Source organism: Ictalurus furcatus, chromosome 17, assembly GCF_023375685.1.
Source record: "Ictalurus furcatus strain D&B chromosome 17, Billie_1.0, whole genome shotgun sequence".
Taxonomy (NCBI): domain Eukaryota; kingdom Metazoa; phylum Chordata; class Actinopteri; order Siluriformes; family Ictaluridae; genus Ictalurus; species Ictalurus furcatus.
The window spans coordinates 25,070,905-25,092,574 of NC_071271.1; the positions used below are offsets into that span (position 1 = coordinate 25,070,905).

At 42.1% G+C, this 21,670-nt stretch overlaps 1 protein-coding gene across 1 annotated transcript in view; it reads right to left on the reverse strand.

Moving 5' to 3' along the window:
- Nucleotides 1-21,670, reverse strand: part of dchs1a (dachsous cadherin-related 1a) — a 122,258-nt gene that overhangs the window by 98,010 nt on the left and 2,578 nt on the right. The window contains exon 2 of the mRNA XM_053647679.1: nt 6,778-8,598. Coding sequence (XP_053503654.1) covers nt 6,778-8,577 — 1,800 coding nt within the window. The 5' untranslated portion in view covers nt 8,578-8,598. The remainder of the gene's footprint in view (nt 1-6,777; nt 8,599-21,670) is intronic.

Consider the following 21,670-nt stretch of genomic DNA (forward strand, 5'->3'; position numbering starts at 1 on the left):
AACTGCTTGGTCAGGGTTATGGAGGATCCACGTACAGTCAGCACAAAGTAGGAATACACATTAGAAGGGACAGCAGTCCATCACAGAGCAGTGCACACACACAAACACAGACACAGATACATTTATGCACACCTAGGGGCAACTTAGACTAACTGATCCGCCTACCAGCATGTTTTGATGATGTGGAAGGAAACCAGACTCCCCAGAGGACACGGGGAGAACTTGCAAAACCTTGCATAAACAGTAACCTGAGCTTAGGATTGAACCACAGACCATGGAGTTGTTAGGCGTTACCCACTGCACCACCAGTGCACCCATCAGAAATCAGCTTTCAGGACATATATTTCATGCCAGCCTTTCTAATCATGCTGTTGATGACTGTTCATTAACCAGCATGGAGATGCGAGTATATAAGGTAACCTGGTGAATGTCATGCATATGGAGTCAGGGTCTATGGATCATCATGATTGCAATGGTGTACAACAGAATGGCGTTTGGTGATACCTCTACAGTGGAATACAACCAGACTTCTCACTCATGGTTCCACGTTGGTGGAGCAAGTTTCCATATTCCCATAGTCACACAAAGTGCTTCTAACCCTGCACATCAATTCATGATCCCAATTCAGATGTGTGCTCTTTATGTACAGGTGTGTTTCTCTCGTTGCCTTGTAAGCACCTTTTAAGGAAACCATGGTGGTGCAGTGGGCAGTGTTGCCACATCACTGCCCCAGGGTACCTGGTTCAATCCTGAGCTCTGGATACTGTCTCGTATATTCAAATGTTCTCCCCTCGCCCACGTGGGTGTCCTCCTGTTTTTCTCTGGTATCCTCACATCTCTCAAAAGCATGTCAGTAGACAGATTGCCAACAGTAACTTGCCCCCAGGGTATGAACGCGTTGATCGTAATGGATCGTTATCCCATCCGTGGTGTATTCTCACCCTGCACCTAATACTCCTGGGATGATGCATGCGTAGATGGAACTACTTTTTAAACCAATGTACTTTGCAGTTATCCATACCATACTACTTACTTTTATTATTATCTTCGGCTTGCTTCCGATCAGTTGTTGGCTTCTTAGACTTCCTTGAACCCTTAAGAATTTTTCAATTTGTCTTCAAATCTTAAATGTAGAAATGTACAACAATATTTCCCTTAATTGAGATGGTTCCAAGTAAAACCTCTGTCGAAAGCTAAGAATTCTTACCTATCCAAAGAACCCTTGGGGAGTCTTTTTTCCTGTAAGAGTGTATGCTTGGATTGCATTCTGCCTCAATTGTACATCAGTTTGGGTAAAACTACCTGCCAAAATGAATAAATGCAGATGTAATACATGCAAATAAGAGCTGATGGCTGCTTTTTAAAAAGCTCCGACGTCAAAAGCACTGACTGTGCATAAGTCTTTCCTCTCCCTCTTCCCATTGTGTTGTCTAACTACTCTGGAGAGTCCTAAATATGTCAATACTGAGTACTGTACCCGCTAGTGTTTTCACTCGCACCTCGATGATTGAATGTTAGAGTTGCCAGAAGCTTCTGAATGAAACGACTGAGATGAACAACCAGTAGTGATTGCAAGCATACAGGCTCTGACCTGGACATCCCCAACTGCCCATATGTGTGTCCATATTTAGGCCAACTTCAATGCCCCCACTTGCCTCCACCATAAGTGCCTGAGGAAGCATTATATTTGCTAACACATTAAGCTGTACGTCTCATTTCCTGCAATTTGCCTGCTCTGTGTAAACAGTGTGCTTTAACCACAGAGCTGAGGGGAACATGAAGGCATGGAAGTTAAGCGGAATGAAAAGAAAAAAAAAGAGACCCTAAAACCAACCTGCCTCAATAAGTAATAAGGGCTCACAGGGGCAGAAGACAGCAGTCTGCCCCTAATGTAGCTATACATTTTCTGTTTTTCAGCACTTATAATGAGTAAGCGCTGGTGGTCACCTTGATTACATGGTTTCAGTAAAATAGCACTAACCTAAAGTAGTCATTTTAGCTATTTCAGAAAGCTCTTAATATTAACCGGGGCATCGTTTTCAAAAGTGAAGACTCTATGGAGCCATTTGCTGGAGAGTTGTGTTCTTTTGTTTCAAAAGAAGCAAAACCTCTGCATATCCCTGCAGCTGACATCGTATTCATTTTCTATTCCTTAGCAACATGGACTATTTGTCATTTATCTTGTATCGGTATGCTTTGTAATCATACAGTTTATAATATCCCAACTTAAATCTTATTCCAAGTGGAATTTTGAATCTTCAGTAATAAAGAAACATCCATGTATCTGATATCTGTCTTTAGACCAAAGAAATGTTTTTCCCCCTCGACAACACCATAAAACTGGGAAACCGATGAAACCAACTGGAAATCAAAGCTACAACTATGCTAGGTAGAACCTTATAATTCACAAGGTCTCATTTTCATCCCGAAGCAGAAAAGAGCCAATGTTCGACTGTCTGGGCAACCTTTTTTTTTTTTTGAATTCCCCACTTCCTATCCCAGAAGAATTCATCATAAACCACTTCCAAGCTCAATTTATCTGAGCTGCTGTGGAAAGCGGTGAGAATGCAGACTTTTGTCACTATGCAGAATTGCCTGGCATTAAACACAAAAACAAAAATATTTTTTAAAAAAAGCTCACCTTTTGTTAATGCTAAAGGAGTGTGACCAAGTCATTTCATATCAAGACAATGCAAGTTTGCTCACAGAGGAGAACAGCATTTGATGAAAATACTGAATGAAGGAAGGAATAGACATCTGACCATAAACAAACAGCCATGTGGTAGTGTGTTTGCTGCTTAATGAGGCATACAGACTTCCACTGTATTCCTGACCTGGCAGCCAGCCCACAGGGAAGCCTGCTGAGGTCTTCCGCTACCTGATAACATAGCTGAGACTTCAACATCAACCTGGCATTAGAGGAAAAACTACCAGGATGTGTCAATCAAAGCGTTTTATGACATTAAGGATCTGTTCGATTCGACTCATATAAAAAGTACCTATAACTTTGAAACGTGAGAACGGTTATGGCTATAGTCGAGTTTCTTTCTTTACAACGTTGTCTGTATGAAATCCAACAATATTGCTCTTACTCTTTCCTACATATTTGTGCAAGCCTGGGAAGTGAGAAGGAAAAATTCATATTTTCATACACATATTTCACAGTTCATCAAAACCACAAAATAAATTCCTCGTTCGAAACACACTATACAACGGGAATCAAATGACCTTTCATTTACAGTTTCCGAAAAGATATTCCCATGTCTGCGGGATCATTTGCTAGCTTATGAGAATGTGGGCTTATAAAAGGTTTTAGGGCTCAAAAGAAATTCCAGCTTTACAAAAGGCCTCCCAAAGAGCATGTTGCTTTGGAGTTTAAGGAAACACAATCTAGGAAGTTGAAGTTAACAGCCTAGCGCTGTTCTGAATGTGCATTACAACACAAATTTTTTAACTGCACACTAGAGTAAATCATTACCATACAGGCCACACTCAAAAAGCCACATAATGCATTTCAGTGCTCTGGGAAATAAGACTTTTTGGCCACTAACACATTTTGTCTTTGAAAATTGATATATAAGGGTAGTGTAGCACTAAAACAAATGGCTTAAAGGCGTTAGAATTCTATTTTATTACCGCCTTAGCAGTTATTTTCCCTGTTTATGTCCAAACACAGTCGGTCTCACAGGTCTTCACAAGTTTTTCTCTCTCCTCTTAGCTTTCCCACACTATAGCTGCTCTTTTTTAGAAGAAGTGCTAGCACAGCTTAGCGCCACTTTAGCGCCTGCAAGCACATCACCTGCAGTGATATGAACGATACAGTATACTCTAAATTGTCCTGAATAAGGATACCCCATTGCCAATAAGGTTCATAGATGTATTATATTCTCCCACCAAGAGAGCGCTTTGAGTCCATTGCCCAAACACTGCGGCTGTCAGAGCGAAATGAAATGTGATATTAGTGATTTCTTTTCAAGGACTGAACAAACATAGAGGTCCCTGCACCACAGGTTTACCAAGGCAGACAGGAAACATCTCCAAGGCTACATGGAAAACTGAAAGTTTCCCTCCCCATAATGACCATGCCAATATTTCACTTTGGCTTACAAACATCCAGTATCTTCTCAGGTAGCAATGGGGCCCCTGGAAATGATAAGTGCTGTCTGAATAAACGTAACACTAAAGATTTGTTCTCACACTATCCTAATGATTTATGAAGTGTGATCAGATAACAGCTCAGGAGACCCAAAGATAAAAGATGAAGGCCTGTCAAATCCTGGTCACTTCCATCTCGGGGCAGGAGCTTGTCATCATTCATTTCCACACTTCAGCTGTCTGGGGTCTCCTCTCATTTTTCCACTGGAGCCACCATAATCTACAATCAGCCATGCACACACTGGGGTAATTGTACCTCCTTCCCCCCTAGCTTTATTCCACCAGCACAACTAAGATGAAGCCTTTCCATGTGGGAACTGTTATCAAGATTCCATCAAGGTACCAGACACAGACAAGTGTAAATGGTGAGTGTCTCAAGCATAAAGCAATGTAAAGGGGTAAGGAAATAAAGTGTACCGCTAACAAGCCCATGCTAACAGGCAATTGTGTAGGGTACTCAATCAATCTGAATGGGACAAAGGCGCTTCTTGGCTCACTGTGAAGCAGGAACCTGCAGCGCAACCACACTCCATCTCGTTCATGGTCCTCTTTATTCAATTTGTTAAGAAAAGGGAGTCCTAACTAAATGTACCAATTATGCGGCCGTTTCACATGGTCAGGATGAAAAACTCTTATCACTCCAAATGGTGGACAAGGACAAGGCCACAGTTGGAGGGCACAGTTAATTGTAGATGGTAAAGTGTTCTAGCACAAGATACACAACAGCAGCTTGGTCTACATCTGTCTCAGTCATTTACCGTGTACAACCTATTCAGCCATCTTTCCTCTATGATAATCCAACTGATGGAGAGTGTGCTGTTTTAATTAATCCACATTAATTAAGTCAAATTACACAGTTTTAATGCGTATACAATATCTCGGTGGTGCTTTATTTAAAATGATCAGCGAATCACTAACGAACTTATGCATGTCCAAAAGAATAGGCCTTCTAGGACTTATAGGAAAATCTAAAAATAAAAGATCATTTGATTTTTTGTTGGCTATAACAACGTTAGGAGCTATGTGTGTTAATGAAGTTAATAATGAAATAATGAAACCAGAAAATGTTAATTGACAGTAAAATATATCGTTAAAAAAAAAAAAATTTGTATTGGTAAATATATCCATAATACTGTGAAACAGTAACACTTGATCTAATTAAACGCATTACGTCTTGGCACTGAAGGTAACAGACACTCACAATCATTCACTTTTAAATCACGATACGCTTATTTTGATTCCATTTGGACTTTAGATCTGTATGGGTGAGCATAAAGGTGGTGGGAACTTCTTCTACAATGCTCTGTTAAGGGGAGAAGGCACTCATCAAGAGCATTGCGGCAATGCTTGGATGTGGATTTGGCAGCGATTTGCACCGTCTGTGTATCATCTTGCTCCCGACTGCTTTTGAGCTGTAAACCAGCTCCCATCAACTGCATCCAGTTATGGCAGAGCGTGAGAGACAGCTTGCTTTGGACCCTGGCCTTGGCAAGCATACTAAGTATGCTAACCCAAGCAACATGGTCTCACAATTGCTAATTCATAGGAATCTGTATGACTCAATTTGTCAGAAAAGTTGTGAATAGATAAGGTAAGGGGTTGGGTAAGCTGGTGTAGCTTTTCTTGTGACTTTTATTTCTATGCTATATATATATGGTGTAAATTATGAGAAAGAAGAAGCAGAACTGTTCAAGAGGGGCCAAAACACACCGATCTGTCTAACTTCATGTGTGTCGTAATCTCACACTGAACTGCTTTCAGGTTAGTAGATGCAATAAAATCCTCTGGGATAACTCTTCACACCTCTCCCCCCCGTTTTAAAACAAATAATTCATTCATTTTAGAACCTACGTCCTACTGTCTTCCCATCTGCTGGCCCCTCTGTCAGTTTAAAATCACGTTACACTAAACTGAAGTGTAAATTGGATTATTATGTGACGATACGTTCCCGAGTTCATCGGTGTAATGCTGCTCTACTGCTCACTCCGAAACAGAAAAGGAAAGAAAAACTTTAGACATACAATGGGCACAAATGAGAAAAAAATCACAGCCAGCCACTCAAGCCCTTTTCTTTCATTTTTTTTTTTTTTTGTGTGTGCCACCACATTTTTCACAGTCAGACAAAAGGCCATTTAGTCAAAATTAAAGCCCATTCATCATACAAAACAGCTCGAGATTGGAACAAACTGTAAGTGCTGTTAAAATCTTGACTGTGTCTAATTTAGAGGCAGAGCCCGCTGCTTTTAAAATAAGCTCTGCCATACCCTCTTCAGTACCCTGGAAACCTTTGTGAGGTGAAGATGAGGACAGCCAATAAAGAGCAAAAACCCTTTCAGCCAGAGGACAGCAGGTAACTAATAACGCAAGGACTCCAATTTAAACACAGCTTTTCACTAAACTGTCCCAAATGTCCAAATCCCTTTCAGCTGGAGTGTTTAAGTCAAGTTTCGAAAACATCTGTTCAGATTTACAGTATTTTCAAGAATGGTTAGCGTAATTAAATGCAAATAACAAACTGGATTTTACAGACAGACAGACAGACAGACAGATAGATAGATGGATAGATGGATAGATAGGTGGATGGATGAGCGGGCCACTGCAAATAAAGAGTAGTAGTCCTACCTCCAAGAAGCATGTCCCTGCTGCAGTGTTCTCCTTAAGGGATGCGTTGTAGAACTTGCTTCCAAAAACAGGTTCATTGTCATTAATATCCTGAAGGATGACTTTGACTACAGCAGTGGAGGACAGAGGAGGTCTACCCCTGTCCATAGCCACAACGATCAAACTAGGAGTAGGGTCTGTCTCATAATCCAGCTGAGTGAGCGTAGTGATGATGCCGGTGATGGCATCAATGCTGAACCAGTCGGAATGAGTCTCAAGATTCTGCAGGATACTATACTGTACATCTCCATTAGGGCCCTGGTCTTTGTCTCGTGCTGTGACCTGTAGCACAAAGCTCCCTGGAAAGATTACTTCTGGGATTACCTGGGTGTATTCTTGTTGGACAAATAAAGGTGGGTTGTCATTGACATCTGTAACCTGGATGGTAAATGAAGACTCGGCTCGTAAAGGAGGGGTTCCAGAGTCTGTGGCCATGACCCTCAGTTCATAGCGGTCCCGTTCTTCACGATCGAGGATCTCATCTACACATATGAGGTAGATGATATTATCTTTAGTGGTGAGAGCAAATTTTCCATCTCCACCCTCTAAAGACACATTGACATTGGAGTACTCCCCATAATCGGGGTCTGTGACAGAGATCCGTGCTACATACTGGCCAGGTTGTGCACCTTCAGATATGCGTGGTGAGCCATCTTCGCTAAGGAAGATGATGGTCATGGTGGGCTGGTTGTCATTATAGTCCCGCACATGTATGGTCACAAAGGCATTGGTGACTTCAGATTGTGTAGCATTGTCCCTTGCCTGAACGACCAGCTCATGAACCTTCCTCATCTCATAGTCCAAAGGCTTATTCAGAGTTATTATCCCAGTCTGGGAGTTAATGACAAAGTAGCGATCGGGGTCACTCTGTCTCCTGTTAATCTCATAAAGCACCAGGCCATTGTCACCCTCGTCAGCATCCGAAGCAAACACTTGCAGTATGTTGTTGCCTGGCTGCAGGTTTTCAGAGATCATGGCATGATACCTGCTCTGGTTAAACACCGGGGCATTGTCATTGATGTCCTGCACGGTCACGTCCAGGACCATCTGGCCAGTCTTCTTAGGAGATCCGCCATCAAAGGCCTCCAGGACGAGAGTATAGGATGACCTTTTCTCCCTGTCTAAAATGGCATTGACTACCAAATCCAGATAAAGTACTTGATTGGAGCCTCTTCTTGTTTCAAGAAGAAACGCCTGGCCCACATTTCCATCTGTTATAATGTAACCTTGAGTCGTTAGCTGGTCCTTGTCTGCATCCAAGGCAGGTTCCAGGGGGAATTTAGTACCTATGGTGGTCTGTTCCGGGATTTTAAAAGAGGCCCGTTTTCTGGGGAATACTGGAGCATGGTCGTTGATGTCATTCACTAAAATGGTCACCTCCACTGTCTCAGCTGTCATGGTAACCGCTATGAAATTGTAGTGGTCTCGTATTTCCCGGTCCAAGACCTTTGCTGTCCTTATGATGCCCGTGCTCTCGTCAATGTCCAGGTCGGTCCCAACACCTGTTCCCTCATGATCTGAGATGAAGTAAAGAGACGCTGTAACACCTGGGGGCAGGCCAGCACTAATGTCTCCAACTACGGTACCCGCTGGTTGCTCTTCATCTAGCTGGAGCTCCAGTGTACCAGGTACCATAGAGGAGTGAGCCGTGAAGAATTGAAGAGCCACACAGAGGAGCACGAGCAGCCTGCTATCCCATGTCCTATGTTGATGGATTTGGTCCATTACTGTGCTTCCAACTCCGGTTAGCACTTTCTTCATTTTAGCTGCTTCTTACAAAACCTATAAGGACAAAATATGAAGCGATTAGCTTGAGAATCAAAGACTGCACATTCAACTATGCTTCCTTCCAAACAATAGAAAAGAACTTTTCATAAACAGCCTGTTATTGTTCTAAAGGATTTGGAAAGGTTAAGTCAAGAAAAATTAAGAAGATTTCCACATTTGCTATAGGCCTAGCTCCTAACTGCACAGTGGACACACATTTATGTAAATTATTCTCACTTAATAAGTCAACACCTTGTTCTTCTCGCCAAGAGGAACAGAAACCACAGGTCCAGTGTACACGTCCAGAAAAAAGACAACACAACCCTATTTTATTGCTTTTACCTTCTTTTAAAATTGAATAAGCATGGGACCTGTGCTACTGGCCAATACAGCTTCATCGTGCTTGACATGTAACAGTACCCAATAGTACATGAGTATACAGAGTTAGTGGGTGTAATGGAGACTTCGGGACCTGGGAGAATGTTGACACACACTCACTGGCAGGGTGTGAGCCTTGATATCGAGAGTCTAAAAGAGCCTTTGCAGTATTGAATACTCCCTCTGCAGCCATTCCTTTTGGAGCGTTAACTTGAAGAATGTCCTCTTGTACTAGCCATTTTGTGCAGACCATGATCGTAACCAGAAAGTGCTGCTTTGCAAGGAAAAACCTCTTTTTTTTTCTCCTTGGGTCCTGAACAGAAGTACTGAAAACTAGGTGGAGTCATCAAAGCATAACGGCTGTTAACGCAACGGTATATTAATGGCAAAGATAATACATAGGATAATAATCAAGCCACTAAAATGTGAACTGACAAAAACAGAGGTTTACTCTCAAGTGCACTCTTAGTGCTTGCAAAATCTTTAGTATGGCAAATTAAAAAATTGCGGACTTACAACCATGTGATAATTAAGACACTCAGTGTCTGAACTGAACTCTTTTAGATAATTCCATGATCCAATATGCTACCAAATGTGTTATAAACACTAAATAAGACAGGTGATTCAGTACTTATACAGTACGTGGTTGTTAGATGATGGTAACATTTTCCAATCTCGAGCAGAGACATTTGCTATGGAAATGTAATATGGACTATTATAATATATAATATGGAATATAATATGGATTTTCTTTTACTTCCTAAATAAGAATGAATTATGTGTTTTCCTTTTAGTTAATGAGGTGTAAGACCTGCCGAAAATAAATGACTCAATAATGTACATACCTTTAATGCCTTCTTTAAAATGTTAATGAAAGTTTAGTTTATTAAGAGCTGAGCTTTGCATTGAACACTCTACAGGACCACAAAAATCCTGAAAGGCATTCTCGAAAGGACTCGTTATGACTACTTTCCCTATGAACTACAAGGGAAAGAATGTCAAAAGACTGTTTTAGTGGTCTATAAAAAAACAACAACAACAACAACAACAACAAAACTCAAAACACACCAGCTTACAGATAATAGGTCTACTTGATTAGCCGGGATCAACTCTCCTGGATTAGGACTGGAATTTAATTCTGTAGGATAACTGATCTCCAGGAACAGGTTTAATGATCATGGGTACAGATGCAGAGCTGCCAACATTGCTAACAAGAAAATCCAAGCAGGAAAAAGAGAAAAACACAAACAAACAAAAAAAACTGAATTTTACCACAAACATTCATTCATTCCTTTTCAGTAAGTGATGGAGCTGGAATCTATTCCGTGCATGAGGTGGAAATACAACCCTGGACTGAAGAACCCAGAGAAAACCACCATGGATTGAAGAACCCAGAGAAAACCACCCTGGATTGAAGAACCTAGAGAAAACCACCCTGGATTAAAGAACCCAGAGAAAACCACCATGGATTGAAGAACCCAGAGAAAACCACCCTGGATTGAAGAACCCAGAGAAAACCACCCTGGATTGAAGAACCCAGAGAAAACCACCCTGGATTGAAGAACCCAGAGAAAACCACCCTGGATTGAAGAACCCAGAGAAAACCACCCTGGATTAAAGAACCCAGAGAAAACCACCATGGATTGAAGAACCCAGAGAAAACCACCATGGATTGAAGAACCCAGAGAAAATCACCCTGGATTAAAGAACCCAGAGAAAATCACCCTGGATTAAAGAACCTAGAGAAAACCACCCTGGATTAAAGAACCTAGAGAAAACCACCCTGGATTGAAGAACCCAGAGAAAACCACCATGGATTGAAGAACCCAAAGAAAACCACCGTGGATTGAAGAACCCAGAGAAAATCACCATGGATTGAAGAACCCAGAGAAAACCACCATGGATTGAAGAACCCAGAGAAAACCACCCTGAATTGAAGAACCCAGAGAAAACCACCCTGAATTAAAGAACCCAGAGAAAACCACCATGGATCGAAGAACCCAGAGAAAACCACCCTGGATCGAAGAACCCAGAGAAAACCACCGTGGATTGAAGAACCCAGAGAAAACCACCATGGATTGAAGAACCTAGAGAAAACCACCCTGGATTGAAGAACCCAGAGAAAACCACCATGGATTAAAGAACCCAGAGAAAACCACCCTGGATTAAAGAACCTAGAGAAAACCACCCTGGATTAAAGAACCTAGAGAAAACCACCCTGGATTGAAGAACCCAGAGAAAACCACCATGGATTGAAGAACCCAGAGAAAACCACCATGGATTGAAGAACCCAGAGGAAACCCAGAAGAACATTAACACATTCACACCTATTGTATGGGCAATTTAGTGTAAGTTAGGGCCAGTTCACCTACTGGTAAGTTTTGGGGAGGTGGAAGGAACCAGGAGCACCCAGAGGAAACCCACAAACACACAAGAATAGTTACACAATTCTATATAGATAGTCACGCAACACTCAGGATCAAACCTGAGAAGGTAGAGCTGTGAGGCGTTAACTCTACTCACCGTGGCACGCTGCTACCAGCAGGCACTTTTTCCAGGGATTTCAGGACAGCGTAATAGATATTGCATCATCAGGTAGGCGTGGCCTATTCTGAGAATCTGCATAGGTCAAAAATCATGTGCAGTTCGGGAAGAAAAGCCATTTGCTGCAGATCTCTCCGTGATCACAGGGGTTTTACGTTCATTCTGCTATTTCAGGGGGGTCCGATCTCATCCGGAAAGCGCCGGTGTGGGTGCAGGTTTTCATTCCAACCAATCAGAAGCCACACTTGATTCCACCTGTTTAATCAGTTGATCTTGGCTTTCAGTAGACTCAGGTGTGGCTTCTGCTTGGTTAGAATGAAATCCTGCACCCACACCGGCCCCTTCCGGATAAGATTATTGCCCACCCCTGTGCTATAACGTCTTATACCTGTCTGTGATCACAGGGGTTTTATGTTTGAAAACTAAGAAGTAGTTAATTTACCATTCATAGGATTTAAAAAAAAAAAAAAAAAAAACACACCAAAGAATAGTTACCGATGCGACTGTTTTGTCCTTCATCTTACATCGCTGATCCTGGGAATGCCCTTGCAAAAAAAAAAAAAAGTATTCTGGCCATGTTTGGTGACCTGTAATTTTTTTTTTAAGGGGGCGTCTTTGCCACACCTCCAGAAATGCCCTTTTTACGTCACAGTACTGAAACCCCTGGAATTTAGTGAATGCCCCTTGCTACCCTTAATAATAAGCTTTTTTTTTTTTAACTCAACAAAGAGACCACAGTCCTGCCCACTTGGTTTCTACTGGCTCAGAAGACTCAGGTTCACAGGTCAAAGTTCACATCCATGTAGATAAGATCAATGCAAAAAACATAAAACCCCTGTGATCACAGACAGGTATAAGACGTTATAGCACAGGGGTGGGCAATAATCTTATCCGGAAAGCGCCGGTGTGGGTGCAGGTTTTCATTCTAACCAAGCAGAAGCCACACCTGAGTCTACTGAAAGCCAAGATCAACTGATTAAAGAGGTGGAATCAAGTGTGGCTTCTGATTGGTTGGAATGAAAACCTGCACCCACAGGTACATAAGATCAATGCAAAACCAAAGCAACCACCAGCAGGAGCACGTCCGTCCTTTCCACTGAGTGATCTTCATTCGGCACGCTATTTGAAAAAGTACGAAAGCCTACATGTCTCGTGTCCGCCATATCACCGCGGTGAGAGGTTAAAAATCACGAATTCTACACCTAAACAATACACGATGGCCCCCTGTAGCTGCTGAACTTGCATGAAGCGGACGATCGCATTCTTTTTTTGATGGCCATGACTCAGAGAAGCTAAAAATGCTTAAAGGTGCACACTGCACATATTACAGAGTCTCATGTGAGTACTTATACGTTTCAAGTAGCGCATGTGCGTGTGTGAGTGACAGATGTGTGCCGTGCGCCTGATTGTGGTGGTCTGTCTACCCGATAGTGGTGACAGTCTGCGCACGAGTGTGTGTGCGAGCGTGTGTGTGTGTGCGCGAATGAGAGAGTGGGGACGGAGGGCTCCACGCAGTCTGGCCTGCACCCTCTCTGGCTCTGCTGCATTGTAATTGGGGTGTGCTGGAAGGCTGCCTGTGCATATGGGAATCCAATCCTCATTTAAGTCTGTCAGCAGCGGAGTGACTGAAGCGCTTACACACACAAGGAAATGCTCACACATATATAAGACAGTCGGAGCACACACACACACGTACACGCAAGCACGCAAAAAGTGCCGAAAAGGAAAATCTTATAAAGCTCGAGTCATGCACATATTTCGATTCAATGTGCATGATTTGCAAAGCCCCGATATCAAATATCATAAACTAGCTCAAATGAATAAGCTATTAAGTGAAGATGAAAAGAATGTTTTTTGTTCAGACAGAGAGGTCGTACCTCCAGTGACTGCCCCTGGAAAGGAAAAGGGGGCCTGTAGAGATTTTGGCCCTCTACCTAATGGGTATAACAGACCTCCACAGGCCACACTAGACGTGCCCCGTGTCAATCGAAGCTAGACCACTACGGTTCTCCGTCCAAGATATCTTTCTTATTCTTGCGTTTAATACCTAGTTAAACTATATGATATGAGGAGTCTAATGCTGGTTTGCTTCCAAAGTGTGGAGGCTATAACACACCACACAACCAGACTGATCAAAGTGGGGGTTTTTTTTTTTTGTTTTTTTTCTCCGAGGGAGTTCCCAACGCTTAAAAAAAGAAAGCCGCGCATATTGCTGCCAAGGCTTCTCAAAATATACACTTTGAAGATATTAGGAGTTCATCCTGCCAAGAGGTGCGAGTGCTCATTCGAAATGTTTTGGTCATAGTTACTGATAGTAAGGAAAAGAAATGAGATCAGGCAGCAGAGAAAACCCCATCCTGATGGCACGATTTGTAGAGGTTAAGTCGGAATCAATTCGCTTCGTCTTTCCGGGAGGAAAGGTTCAACGTGGAACCCTACAGAGTGTTTTTCCCATCAGTGAAGGGTCCAAGAAGTTAAGAAGCTTCAATAATAGAAATGTCACCATTAACAGAGCTGTTGAAAACATGGCTAGTTTTCTATTCGTATACACTCTGGTCTCTAGAGCGAGATCGTTCCGATTTGAATACCGGGAAAATCCCGTCCCGATGACATAACGATGGCAAAAACTATAACTGGATCCTTCAACTGATTCCTTTCCTTCAGGAAAATTTCCCATTTTTAAAAAAAGAATGACCTGCCAGCATTTTTTTTCTCATGCAAAAAAAAAAAAAAATCATTCATGCATGTACAGGACCCTCTCGTAAAGAAATAAATAATCAAATAAATCAAAACAAACAAGAAAGAAAAACACTCCAAAAAAATCAAAGGATGAAATACCTCAGCATAAAGGAGAACCGGTCTTTACCGCTCTCTCCCTCTTTTTTCTCATTCTCTCTCTCTCTCTCTCTCTGTCTGTCTGTATCAGTTCTTTCTGTTTATCCCTCTATCTTTCTCTGTCCATCTGTCTCTCTCTCTCTCTCTCTCCCCCTGTCTTTTGCCTTCCCTATCTCTCATTCCTTCTCTCTCTCTGTCTGTATCAGTTCTTTCTCTGTTTTCCCTCTATCTTTCTCGGTCTCTCTCTCTCTGTCTTTTGCCTTCCCTATCTATCTCATTCCTTCTCTCTCTCTCTCTCTGTCTGTATCAGTTCTTTCTCTGTTTTCTCTCTCTCTCTCTCTCTCTCTCTCTGTCTTTTGCCTTCCCTATCTCTTAATTCTTCTCTCTCTCTCTCTCTCTCTTTCTGTATTTTGCCTTCCCTTTCTCTCATTCTCTCTCTCTCTCTCTCTCTCTCTGTCTGTATCAGTTCTTTCTCTGTTTATCCCATCTTTCTCTGTCCATCTCTCTCTCTCTCTCTCTCTCTCTCTCTCTTTCTGTCTTTTGCCTTCCCTATCTATCTCATTCCTTCTCTCTCTCTCTCTCTCTCTCTCTCTCTCTCTCTCTCTTTCTCTCTGCAGTTTTGTACACAACGTATATAATGACTAAGGAAACGGCTTACAGGCACACCGCCTCAGGATGTTAGCTTTATAACGTCGTTTAAAGTTATACGTTCATGGTGTTACAACAAAAATCTGGCAGAGTAATCGGGACAAGGTTTTCATCCTTCCGTCCTAGCTCCACCTTTAGGTCACATGGTTGACCCCCATAGCCAAGATGACAAAGCGCACGTGGTCCCTAATTATAGAAAATGGCCCAGTTGAAGGAAAAAGAAAACATTCACTTTGTAAATGCCGCGAGATCTGCCGTGATGGGGTCTGACAGAGCTAAAATGAAAACAGACCCGCCTTATTTGCTTAAAAAGCACGCCCCAATAACATGTGATGGTCATTTTTACATTCCCACTGACCCCTAAATCCTCAGGGGGATTTTTTAACAGTCCTGTAATGGTGCTTAAAGAACACGTGAACTCTTACACTGTTACTATCTCTCCTGATGCCTTGGTGCGTTCAGCCAGTAGTTCTATTTCACAGAATTGGGCCAAAGAGCTGACAAAGGAGAAAAAAAAAAATGTAATCTAAACAAGCCCAAACAAAGATTGCCGTCAAACACGGTTACCCGTCTGCCAAAGTGAAAACAACCACAGCTGGCCTGAGCAACTGCGTTCTCTCTCTTACGTTCAGGATGTCATCTTCCCACCGGCGCATGTTCAGCATCACCTCACAAACACCTCGACTATCAACACCAGAGATTATGTTTAAACGTCCGAGTGCGGAGCCAATCAAAATCTACTTATAAGTTTACATTACTCCGAGGTTCATTTATTCAAAAGGGTAAATGAGGAAAAGGCAATATGTTTGCCAAAGTATGTTCTATCCAGGCCACAAATAGGGTTCATCGAGTTCTGTGTAGAGTCCTATTGTTATATTTACATCACTTTTACCCATATATGGTAGATTACAGTATTTCATATGGGGGGTTTTTTTGTACTTATTGTAAAAAGAATTCCATAAAATCACATCAGTCCATCCGTATAATTCCATCCATCCATATTCTATACCGCTGATCCTACACGGGGTCACGGGGGAGCGTGGAACCTATCCCAGGGAACTTGACGCATGAGGCGGGGGACAATCTGGACATGGGTACCAACCCATCACAGAGCACAATCGCACACACGTTCACACACTACGGAGAATTTGGACTCGCCAATCAGCCTACGGCGCATGTCTTTGGACTGGAGGAGGAAACCGGAGTACACGGAGGAAACCCCCGAAGCACGGGGAGAACATGCAAACTCCAAACACACACACAGGGCGAAGGCGGGATTCACACCCCCCAATCCTGGAGGTGCGAGGCAAATGTGTTAAGCACTTATCCAGCACTAGGGGGTTCCATTAGTGGATTCATTTTATATTGTAGTACAGCCGTACACTTATTTTTTAATTTTTTCTAAAAAAAAATAAATAAAAAAAATAAAAGGTCAATCTAAATCTAAACCCTTTCAGTTTGTCATTCTTGGGAAAAGTTCTGTTGTCTATTGTTCTAGAGTTTTACTATTGGTGAAGATCCAAGCAGAACCCCTTAAGCAAGCTCAGAATTTTTATGCCCGAATGCAGACCTTTACATGTTTTAAACACCCACTATACTGTAATAATAATAATAATAATAAGAGGAAGAAGAAGAAGTAGAACAACAAATTAAATATTCAACATGGTGTATTTGTCATACAAGCTGTGTAACTTGAACATCCTGCAGTCAACAATAGCAGATAACACTAGGATCATTCATAGTACAAGGTACAAGAAAAGCTTAACATCATTTGCATACATATTTTGCTGCCAAGCTACACCTCAGGCTAGTAGCTACTATGGATTCACCACCATTTTGTTATTTATGGTGAAGTCTATTTATGCTTATTTAACATTGATGGAAGGAGCCTCAGTGCCATCCCTTTATATTTAAGCAATATCGCAGGGTCAAGATTGCTGTTATACTGAATATCAGCACGGCTGCTTGTGGAAATAGTTCCCAAAGAAGCCACAGCTGGCTAGAGTGTTTCGTGTTGCCATGGTAACTCTAAGACTGACTGACAGCCGGTAGTAGGTGTAGTAACCAACCTTACTACACTTCAGTGCAGAGCTGCAACAACTAATCGATAAAATCGATAATCATCGATTATGATTATCTCACGATGGATCAGTCAGTCTGCGCGCGGTACGTTTACTCGTCACGTTACTTCTGTTCCGAAAACACGCTTCGGAGAGTAAATACTAAAGTTGTGTCCCAAATGACGTACTGTACACTTACACTATGCACTACGTAGTCTACCGTCTAGTGTAGTGTTTCTCAACCGGGGGGGGGGGGGGTCCGCGGACCCCTAGTGGTCAGTGGTGTAATTGCAGGGGGTCCGTAGGAAAGTTTTTAAAATGTTTAAATAATATTATATATATATTTTTTGTTAAATGTATCAAAACATACTCAAATTAGATGTTTTAAAATGAATCAGTTTGGTTATTCGCAAATATCACGTTAGCTGAGCCGCCGATCGTTCATCGGTGGATTTATTATAAATTTATTGACAAATGAATAGATTAATTTGCAAAAACCTACGAGTGGTAGACAACTTCAAGTGTCGCACTGATGGATAAAATAAACAAAAGATGATTCAGAGAGTCGAATTAAACGTCACACCGACGATAAAATGTAAAAAAAAAAAAATAAATAAAATCTTGAAATCTTTTGATTCAATTTTAATGTTAATATTATTCATGTTAAATATGAATAAAATAAAGCAACATATATAGAAATGACTGTTTAATATATAGCCTATAATTGTTGTGGAGTGAGGGGGGTCCTTCTGGATTGTTCGAAATATGCGAGGGGTCCAGACCTCACAAAAGGTTGAGAAGCACTGGTCTGGTGTATGAATTTTAGAAAGGTAATATCGTCTCAAATGGAACACGTTAGTTTTTTTACTAACCTGAAAGTTTCCCCACCCCGCCTATCCGATTAATCGAAAAATAACCGGCCAACTCATCGATTGTGAAAATAATCGTTAGTTGCAGCCCTACTTCAGTGTTACGAACTGCTGCGAGAATGTGAACTTTATGTCACGAACACAGACAAGCGGAGTGATACACGCGGTGCGGTTAGACTAAACATCAGCGCTCTTGGAACGCCGCGTATCCAGTCAAATTCGTGAGTAGGTTTTCCGCCACAGGAAAGTCTTCAAGACAGAGGATTTTACACTGTCTGGTTTCTCTATCACATGACAAGCTGTTGAGAAAGAAGAAAAAAAAAAAAAGAGAGAGAGGCTGGTTCGGTAACGCCTCTTCATAGCTGCTGTAATAGAGATGAACTTGTCTTGAGCATGTTGTACAACATGAACAGTTGAAAAGCATGATGTGGATTAATAAATGTAAAAAAATATTTAATAGTTGGTAAACTGTTGCGGTATAAGAGTAGTAAAACACTTTAGGATGTGCTGTTATTTGAAACGAATATCACTTTGGGTGGTAAAGTAACTCACAACACTGTCTTGTTGATTATTTGTCTATAACAACACGCCCCTGAGTGATTTATTCCGTACTTAGGCTACACGAATGGAGCGTCAGGAGGATCCACAAGCACTTGCACTCACTTCATCTACGAGCTCAGCTGGTGCATGACATCACAATTAAGCTAGCTGGAAAACATTCTCGTCCGACGACACAATGTAGTATTTAACAACGATAGTGCTCTACACTGAGTAATATGTCATCACCGGGAAGATGCCTTCCTGCAGATGAGATAAGCTTGATAAATGGATGGAGAGCCACAGGAGCCGATAAGGCTGGCAGGAAAAAGAAAAACACACCAGTACTCTCGTGTTACAACACACCCTAACACGCACGGGGGAAAAAATAATATATAACAGCGCTTCTCTTCATGGTTTATCCGCCGGTCGGTGATCGGCTCTTTCCCACAGCCGCAGACCCGGCGTGTGTGTTTGTTGAACTGTTTATGAAGGAAGGCTGGAAAAAAACAAGGCACTACGCGTGCTGCAGGGGCCTTTGAACATGACACCGGCTGACACAGCTTCAGTTACGCCGCACTGATTGGAAACATCTGGCGGCTCGGAGCGAAAGAGTTCAGTCCAGAGTTAACGGAGTTCACCGTGCGTGATTTTAATGGAACACAGCCTAGTCGCTCGTCGTATCTATAGGATGTATCGTTTCTGCTATCTCCCAAACCATATGGAGAACTGGACTTTCCAATACTTGCACCTACTGCTAATAAATCAAAACGGTGTGTGAGTAGAAACATGTTTCATTTGTTCCTGTTCTTGGGCCTGTGCCTCGGGACACGAGGGAAACAATTAGCACGCACTCTGCTTTGATAGCGATCGCATTTATGTTCTTTATCACCTGGGAACGTATCTTTGTTGCGCTTTACCATCTCCAGAAATACACGTACACCAAGATTGATCTTGATTTATTGGAGAACAAGAAGTCGGCAGAGGAAACGGCCTCTGGGTCTCAGTCGGGGGAAAAAAAACGAACGACGATGACGCTGGGACGATGAAATGCCAGTGGCTGGGTAGAAAAATGGCCCCAAGTTCAGTATGGAAGTAAAATATCTGCACAGGTAGAGTTATAATGAGAAACTCAGGGCAATCTGGTATCCAGTGTAGGGATGTCACGATACCAAAAATCTAGTAGTCGGTACCGATACCACCAAAAGTACACGATACTCCATACCAAAGTCGATACCACGGTGTGGAATAAAAATAAAATAAAAAAAATTTAATAAAAATCTCTCCTGGAGGACATCCTGCTCTGGCTGATACTGGCAAAGAGAGAGAGAGAGTGAAAGAGAGAGACACACACACACACACACACACACACACACCCACACACACACGCGCGCGCATGCACACACCCCTTATACTCTGAATGCAAGCGTTAGTTTAAATTCACCGATATGGTGGCAGGGCAGAAAGATTTATTAAACGCATGACATGTATCTGACAGGACCCGGGCTGAATGGCGATGCATGGTGGAACATTAGGAGGTAGTTTATAACACTGCAATGTGTTAGCGTCGTTAACAAATAACCGTCTATCGCTAACATTACATGGAGCGTAACGTTCGCTGGTTTCACGCCCACAATGCAGCTGCCTGAAACAAACATAATATAGGACACACTATATTTTCAGGTGCTTCGCCAAATTCCAGGTGTTTCCTCGCTTTGTTTGAAATGAACGATAGCATCAGTTGCACACCGGAAACCGATACTAGCTTTCCTCTCTTTTCCTCTCAACGAGTCGGGGCGGAGCTAAACTTGTTAAGCTAAGCTAAACTTCTGTAGTTTCTCCCGTGTGCTTGTAGGCGTTCTTCTTCTCCTTCTTCTTCTTCACCACTTGTGGACCGACTAAAACACTTGCGTGTATTTGCTGCCCCCATCAGGTCGGGAAGAATCGCAACCACGGTACTTTCGTTAGAAACGGTTCCAACGCTAGTGCAGAAAAACACGTACCGTCACCTTTGAAGAATGTTGGTACTGACTGGGTACCGAAGTATCGGTTCTCGTGACATCGCTAATCCAGTGTATACTCAAACGTTTCCATGATAACCATTTTGGAAAGACTTCACAAGGTATGATGATGATGATGATGATGATGATGATGATGATGACGACATTATATTTCATTAAAGAATGGAGCAACATGTTGCAAAGTAAAGATTGGGGAAGATCATGTGTTCGTCAGCGAGGTACCAGTTCGGAGCTAAAAGAATGAAATCCAGAGAGATGTAAAGTTTTGAAAGTGGTTATAATGACTTTTTTCATTGCTCTAACAGAACTCAGTTCACCTAAGGCAAAAAGTTGAGGAGTGAATTACTACTCTACAGGGAAGAGTGTCTACTGACATAATCTCTGGATTGCCTTGAAAGCCCAGCTTCGACTCAGAGCATCCATTCTCCGCCTGTTTTCTTTGTAAACTCTATAAATTTTGCTCAAATCCGGTAACTAATAAAAAATGCCTCAACCTTTAAACTCCTTCCCGTCAATTTGGCACCCTCTGCTGAACCAAATTTTTTTTTTTTTCCCCCTTTCTCCTCCAAGAGTTAAGATTTACCGATTGATTTGCTGCAATCTGCATTCGGTTCTCTGGAATCAAACATTCAGTTCTCCCCGAAAGATCATCATGCAAACGACTCGGTGCTTAAACACTTTGTTTTTCAATCGTATGGAGAAGTATTAACGCAAATCATACGGGGTATGACACACAGGCTGTGTGAATCACAAGGCGAAAAACAAGTGAGTAAATGCTTGGCATTTGGCAAATGGTCTAAGGTTGCAAGGAGGGAATTGGGTTGTACTGCCTTCTTCTAGTAAGCCAAAAAAAAAAAAACAGTAAGGAGGAAACAGTAGCCAAGTCATGAGCAGTGCGGGACCAACCGTCAACTTTTTCAATGAGACACTGGAGGTATAGTAACCAGAATTCATTAGTTAAAGAAAACACACTCCTGGTGCACAGGCACGGTGCTGCTACTATAATGAATATTAATTATGGTAACCCTCGGAGGATGATTAGGAATGTGGTGTGAAGGAGCCTCAACATGGCTCTCATACAAAAGCAAACAAAAGAATTCCACTGAAGGAAATTTCATGAAAAATATTAAAAAATTATTATTTTTTTTAAACAGTGTCTTGGAGCAAGAAGGGGCTAATATATATGCACAGGCAT